This window comes from Hypomesus nipponensis, chromosome 4 (genome assembly GCF_054491055.1).
Source record: "Hypomesus nipponensis isolate SF chromosome 4, ASM5449105v1, whole genome shotgun sequence".
Taxonomy (NCBI): Eukaryota; Metazoa; Chordata; class Actinopteri; order Osmeriformes; family Osmeridae; genus Hypomesus; species Hypomesus nipponensis.
This window is the reverse complement of record NC_140364.1, coordinates 3,375,001-3,382,746: the sequence shown is the minus strand read 5'-3', so window position 1 is coordinate 3,382,746 and position 7,746 is coordinate 3,375,001. Positions and strand designations below refer to the sequence as shown.

Genomic DNA, 7,746 nt, shown 5'->3' with positions numbered 1-7,746 from the left:
GTTTTAACCCTTATCACACCGGGAGCTGAGACACACACACACATAGACACATACAGACACACACACACATACAGACACACACACACAGGCAGGTGGCAGATGGGAATGCTGTCCTGGGAGGAGGGGGATTTATGACAAGGGGAAGATGGAGACAGTAGACATGGGGAGGAGGATTGGAGATGGAGAGAGATTGTAGAAATATGAGAGATTCACTTACAGGGGGATGGGTAGAGCATGGGGATGGGTATAGCTCAGTGGTAGAGCAATTTTACTGCCGATCATGAGGTTGTCAGTTAACCCCCCCCCCCCCCCCTCGCCCATGTACATTTCTTTGGATAAAAGCAAATGCTAAATGGATATTTACATATTTCTTACAGGACAGATGTAGCAGAGTTTAAATACGTTCACATGAAACAGCAGGGAATGAATTTATCCTAAAACGGCTTGTGTAATAGGGAATTAATTCTGAAAATATTGAGTCAATTTCATAATTCCTGGCGTTTAATTCCATGTCGTTATTTGAATAATCAGTGAACTGGTGAGAGGATTAGAATGTGTTCAGAAGCTGGAAGGGGGAGAAGAGAGGAGAGGAGGACAGGAGAGAAGAAGAGGAGATGAGAGTATAGAGAAATGGAGACGAGAGGATAGATGAGAGGGACAGTGAGAAAGAGAGGGAATGCGAGTGAGATGAAAGCGATAGAGATAGACAGAGAAAGAGAGAGTAACTGAGAGATTGTGTTTGTGTGTGTGTGTGTGTGTGTGTGTGAGAGAGAGAGAGAGAGAGAGAGAGAGAGAGAGAGAGAGAGAGAGAGAGAGAGAGAGAGAAAGTGAGAAAGGAACTTTGAATTAACTCCTTTGATGAAAGGCTTCCACGGTAACAGGGATTGATTAGGCCCTTACCTAAAGAGATTGGACGGATCTCCACTGCTTAGCCCAGCTCTCTGAGTATGGAGGATTATGGGTAATGCGGTACGGTGGGGACAGATAAACTCCAGGGAGAAGGAGGCTACTGGTTTGCCCCCACCCCCATACCCAAACCCTGGTCCTCATCCAGAACCAGAAATAACTACATTACCCATCTCTCATTGCACTAGATATAACTACATTACCCACCTCTCCCTGAACTAGATATGACTACGTTACACACCTTTCCTTCAACTAGATATACCTACATTACTCCTCTGTTCTTGAACTAGATATAACTACATTACCCTTCTCTCCTTGAACTAGATATAACTACATTACCCATCTCTCCTTGAACTAGATATAACTACATTGCATATCTGGTTGGATGGCATGGCTTTATCTCATGCCAAGTTGCAACAGCTGGAAAGTATAAGAGGAGGATGGGGAAGAGGATGAAGAGGAGGAAGATGAGGAGGAGAAGGAAGAGTAGAGTGAAGAGGAAGAGGAGGAGGAGGAAGAGGAGATGGCATGCCTCTCCTTCCTGTCTATTACCTCAGCTTTAATTAGGAAGCCTGCTTAGGGCTTTTACTGTGATACACACACACACATACCCACACACACACTCAGCAGTGCAGCGGGATGATCGGCTTCCTCAGTGCTATCTCCATAAAAACACACACACCTCCTACAAGCCAGGAGACAAACACACACACACACTCTTCCTACAAGCCAGGAGACAAACACACACACACACACACTTCCTACAAGCCAACAGAGGCAAATCCAACCATGAAATGAGCAGTCTCTCAGAACAGCCCTGCATTTTGGCTCCATATTTCACTGTGTGTGTTTCTACCTGTGTCTCTGCCTGCATGTGTGTGTGTGTGTGTGTGTGTATTTGGTTGTACATGTGTGCATTTGTGTTTGCTTCTCTCTGGCAAGAGAAAGAGTTCAAGAGAAAGAGAAAGACAGAGAGAGAAAGAAACAACTTTTCCTCAAGAGGTTCATGCAGGTGTTGAACATGTAACTCCATGATCTCTCTATAGCGTATTTGCTATCGTGAGTGTGTATTCGGTTTCAATGCAATCATGAAAATTTAGGTAAATATATAGGACCAGTAAATTCATAGGACCAGTAGATATAATGGACTAGTAAATTCATAGGACCAGTAGATATAATGGACCAGTAAATTCATAGGACCAGTAGATATAACGGACTAGTAAATTTGAGTCCCTTAGTTTCAAAATGGCAGCATGTATACGTAATACACACACAAAAAGTTGAGGAAAGCGGATCTTTTGAGTGCAGACCAATCAGAGACCAGGTGTTTCACAACTCCTGCACGGCAGCCTATTGGTACGGGACAAAAACATGTGGAGGCCCGCCCACCCTGTGCAAAAAATGTCCGTACAGATAAGCTGTGGTAAGAGGCTGGCATTGGAATATGCCATCATGAAGGAGAGACTCTAGCACCCCGGGCAACAGCAATCAGACAAGGGGGGGGGGGGGGGGGGGGAGGGAAATTAATCAAACATAAAAAAGTGAACCCCGAGATAGAACTGGTGGACACTTCCCAAAGGCAACGTGAGGGAAATGGAAAATCAACAGTGGAGCGACTGATAAGACGTGAGGAAGAAGAGGGAGAACGGTGTGACACCTTTTACAGCGTCGCGGCTTCTTCATCGACAGGGTGGTTCCACCTCGAGGCTCTCTCTGTTCTTGCTTCCGCGGCTGGGCAGGTGGATGCACACGCGCGCGCACACACACAAAGACACACGCACACACGCGTTCACTCACGACCGAGCTTTGTCTCATCCCTGTGTATTCAGGATATGGTTGAATTCTCTTGAAACAGATTCTCTTTCAGTTCAGTTTCATTTTTCATTTCCAAGGGGCGTTATCAACGGGCGCAGACCAAAATGTCTCTGGATGCTATTGGATAGAATTTGACAGATATGACCAATCAGAGCAAATAAACGTTATCTTGGTTGTTTGTGTTCCACTGTACAGTACACCTTATTAATCCCGCCCCATATCAGTATCAGACGATTGTGATTGACCAGACCTGATTGTGGTTGGAGGGAAATCTGTTTGAATGGTGGCCAGACCCATCTGCCAAAGCAATATTTGCGAATTTCCTGATATTTTATTTACCTGACGCTTTAACCAAAAATGACATACAAATACTGCATGTAGAACGTATAGCAGAAGGTCACATAGTTCCAACTGTATTTTGATGGTCAAAGACAAAGAATGATCTGTATTTTACTCTAATTCTTCTCTCCCCTCTCACTCCCCTCGCTCCCTCTCCCCTCGCTACCTCTCTCTCTCTCTCTCTCTCTCTCTGTCTCTCTCTCTCCCAGGCCTGCTACAAACAGGTGTGGGGGGGCTCAGGTTTGAGGGGAGTGTTGTCGAGGGAACAGACCCCTCCTTACTGGAGCTCTCTGCTGATGTCATTAGCGGTAGATCAGGTGAGGATCATCATCATCTTCATCATCTTCATCATCATCATCATCATTGTGGTTTTCAGGTTGGAAGATCATCTCTCCACTCTCCCATCCATCAGACAGACCGTCATCCTCCTCCTCCTCCTCTTCATCATCTCCCTCAGCGCCTTCATCGGTTGTTCTGACACAGACAAGGATCAGGTGGTGGAACGCTACTACTGTGCCTTTAAAACCCCTCCCCTTTAACCCCCCCCCCCACCTCCCCTCAGCCCCCCCTCTCCCTCTCACCCTCTTCTCCCCTCCCTCTCCCAATCTCTCATCCTCCTCTCCCTCTCCCTCTCCACCCCCTTCTCTGCCTCTCACCCCCCCCCCCTCTTTCTCTCGCCCCCTGCACCGCTTTGCTTCCGTCCTAGAAGGCTTTCATCAAAGTATTCAATTTTCACCAACGAAATGCGTGTAAACACGCATACAACTTGATGAGTTGTAAACCCAATGCCAAACAAACACCCTGACCCCAGGGTTTTCACTGGGCCCTTTGAACTGAAATTCAATCATGCCCATACCTCTTGGCTTCACCCGCTGATCACACATTGGGTTAGGTCTAATTCCTGGACCGCCTCAGGGCGGAGTCAGGCCTGATTGGTGTGACGCTGGGTCCTAGAATTCCTTCTCCTCCTCAACATGCATCTCCCCTTTGAACAATCTCTTTGTATTTCAACTGTTCTTCTCCGACGTCTAATAAACAGAGTGGAAAGAAAATCGTTTTTAGCTACAAACTCACTCATGGTGGCTCACGGGGATGAATCTTCAAAGGAGAAGGAATCTCGTGTCACGGTGTCACTTCCTTTTGTTCTTCTTCTGCGACAGAATGTCAGATGTCGTGTTCCCTGGGGTTGTTAGAATCAGGTCCAGGCTTGTTACAGGCTCCAATGTATCTCTGACTCACACACACACACACCGCACTCACACACACGCTCTCTTACACCAATACTCACATATTCACACACTCACACACAAACACACGTTCACAGACACCCCAGGAGGTAATCTAACCTTGACCCTGTGCTCCTGCAGGTGAGGAACAGGCCGGGCCAGCAGACTCCCAAACCAGGAAGTCACTTCCCAGCCCACCAATAGAGCGACAGGAGGAGTGGGATGGCCCAGGTAAGCTGACTGTGATTGGCTGACTGTGGTGGAATGCGTTTGGACTCGTCACTGAGATCATATGTAAACATGTAAATGTACGCATTTAGCGGACACTTTTCCTCCAAAGCAATGCAAAGGCGGATTTGAAACGTGCTGTCAGTCCATATACCACCGTCACATAACACACGCCCAGTCACCCCTCCTACAGATACAGGGCCGTCTATTGAACGACCAGGAACTCTCTCACACACTCTGACAGTGATCCGGGTGTGACAGGATGCACAGTGCTCTGCTCGTCGTGTCTCCACCCTGGGTTCTGTCCTGCTGTCTGAAGGGGGAGTGATGGACGTTGGAGTTCTCTGACACGGGCGTCGAGATGTAGTCTCGGTCGCTGAGGAAGTGTCTGCGCTGTCAGTGAAGTGTTCGCTAACGACTGAGTCTGCCTGCCTGAAACGCTCTTTGATCCACAGAACGACTGAACTGGAGGGAACTGCACCTGTGTCACACACACATGAACACACACACACACACCCACCCAAGATTAGAGCTCTCTGCTGTAGAGGAGTCATTAAGCGCTGCTAGATGTGGTGCTCTGAGGAGTTTAGATTAAATCTACTTCGATTCTCATCTGGTCACGCCGTGTTTCTAATAGCTACTATGTGTGGTGTGTGTGTGTGTGTGTGTGTTTGTTTCACACTCTCTTTCTGCATCCCTTTCTCTTTCTCTCTCTCCCTCTCTCCCTCTCTCCTCCATCTCTCCATCTTTCTCTCCCTATCTCTCCATCTTCTTCCTCCTTTTTCCTTCTCGCCCGCTCTCCCTCTGTCCTCCAACTCTCTTTCACTTCAATTCAATATGCTTTATTAGCATGAATGTTCAGGTTAAACGATTTTTTGCCAAAGCTGTCCACAGACAACTCTCGTTCTCTCTCTCTCCATATGTTTCCACTCCCTCCCTTTCCCTCTCCCTCTCCTCCATCTCTCCATCTCTCTCTCCCTTATCTTTCCATCTCTCTCTCCCTCCCTCTCTCTCTCCCCCCTCTCCATCTCTATGTCTCTCTCTCTCCATCTCCCCCCTCCCTCCCTGTCTTTCCTCCAGGGCTGCTGGTAGAGCAGATAAAGCCAGATCTCTGATCTCAGATCTTGTAGAAACACGTCTCTTTTCTTCTAGATTTCACAGTCCTACGTCGGATATTTGTCTGACATTGTGCCATGCCGTCTTTTTGCTGTCATCAGCATCTCTTCGTCGTGTCGTTGGTGCGTTGGTTATCTATCGCTGTTACTCGGTGGTAACTCTATCACCATTTATCACCAGAATTAAATAGTACTTTGTTGATTATCTCTCCGATTAAAAGCTGCTTCATTGGCACCATTAAAACATTTCCAAAGAAATCAAAGCATAGAAAGAATATTTTAAATAATAACCAATATGTATTGGACACAACTGTCTGCTGAATGAATAAAACATTAAAGTCCATAAATATTAATTATTCTATGTGAAAATGCAGAGTAGAAATAAAGACTCTTTTCATTTTCAAACCCTACTTTTCTTGTCGGGTTTGATAATGAATACCCATCAAGTTGAAGCAGTCTTTCAACTTCAAAAACGTTTTACATTCATGGCTGATATTCATACTGACTTTTTCCACGCTGCCCCCCAAAATGCAATACAAAGATGCGTGATAATCTCATGAACTCGTAATCATTGTTTTAATGAGGAGAATACGAAATTCAGAACAAGTTTAATTTCACTTCAGGGTCCAACAGCCAGAGCTCAACTGATTCCACCAGAAGTTTCTGTGACTGCCAAGAAATTGAAATGTAGTTCTGAAATCGAATAATACGTTTGTGACAGAGGGTTTGGGATAAGGGGGGGGGGAGTGAAAAAGAAAGAGAAAGGGAGGGAGGCCATGTCCTCAGAGGACAAGGACAGATGGATGGATGGAGGGATGGGGGGATGGGGGGAGTAAGGATTGTAATAGTAGTGTGGATTAGAGAAATCCCCGAAACAATGTTAAATCATTAAAGTTTGAGACGACATCAAAGTGACACAGACTGAGTCTCTGAATCCTGTTCTCTGGGGGCTGAAAGGAGAGGGGGAGGAGAGAGGATGGAGAGGGGGAGGAGAGAGGATGGAGAGGGGGAGGAGAGAGGATGGAGAGGGGGAGGAGAGACGGGAGGGGGGGAGAGGACCAAGGAAAGGGGGAGGAGAGACAGGGTGGAGAGGGAGAGAGAAAAGAAGAGAAAAGGCAGAGATCTGAGTTGAGAAAGAGACAGGGGGCAAACAGACAGTCCATCTCAGCTACTGTGTGTGTTTGTGTGCTCGTGAGGTGTGTATGTGCGTGTGTGTGTGTGCGCGTGAGGTGTGTGTGTGTGTGTATGTGAGAAGTCACACCTCCGGTAGTCTAACCTCCTTTAAAGTTTTTCTAGAAGCATCGTTGTATTAGTTGTCGTAAAAAGAGGAGGAAGAGGAGAAGGAGGCTCGAAGCAAGAAGAGGAGGAGGAGAGGAGGGAGGAAGAGCAGAAGGCGTCGGATATAGAGGAGGAGGAAGAGGAGAAGGAGGAGGAGAGGAGGGAGGAGGCGGATATAGAGGAGGAGGTGGCCTGTCTCCCAGATAGAGACGAGTCATGTCATTATGATGGTTGTATGGATGCAGATAGAGACAGAGAGGCTAATCTGCTTGAAACGAAACATACTGCCGCTGTCTGATTATGCAGGCCTGCGCTCGATTCAATTAACACGCGGTTATCACAGCGCCAACAAGCTGCTGGTAATTAAGACTGGGGGGGGGGAGAGAGTGGAGAAAATATGTGTTGCTGGATCATCACTCTGTTTATCAGCTTGCGCACACAGCCCCCCCACTCCCCATCCAAATACACACACACACGCAAATTCATGCACACATTTGTTTATCGGCACAAACACATTCTCGAAGCCATGATGGGAATTTCAATGATGTCTCAGTTTAGGTTGGAATATGAAGGGGGCGGGGGGGTTGAGGTGTGTGTGTGTGTGTCAGGGGAGAGAAGGATGGGCACACCCACACACACACACACTTTTCCATATGTATCACTGTCTCTATCACTTTCTATCACTTCTGGCCGAAGCAGCGCTTATTAGTGTGGTACAGTACATCGTCAGTTTAGGCTGTGTCAGTTTCCGTCTTATTCCTGTGAGTGTGTCTGTGGTCTTTTGCTGTGTTCGCCGTCTGGTGTGTCTGTGTTTCACCTGCCAGTTCTCCCCTCACCAC

General features: G+C 47.1%; 1 protein-coding gene across 1 annotated transcript in view; it reads left to right on the top strand.

Moving 5' to 3' along the window:
• Positions 1–4,228: 4,228 nt before the first annotated feature.
• Positions 4,229–7,746, top strand: part of LOC146295052 (zinc finger protein ZFPM2-like) — a 12,326-nt gene continuing 8,808 nt past the window's right edge. The window contains exons 1-2 of the mRNA XM_084695942.1: positions 4,229–4,259; positions 4,428–4,517. Coding sequence (XP_084552068.1) covers positions 4,229–4,259; positions 4,428–4,517 — 121 coding nt within the window. The remainder of the gene's footprint in view (positions 4,260–4,427; positions 4,518–7,746) is intronic.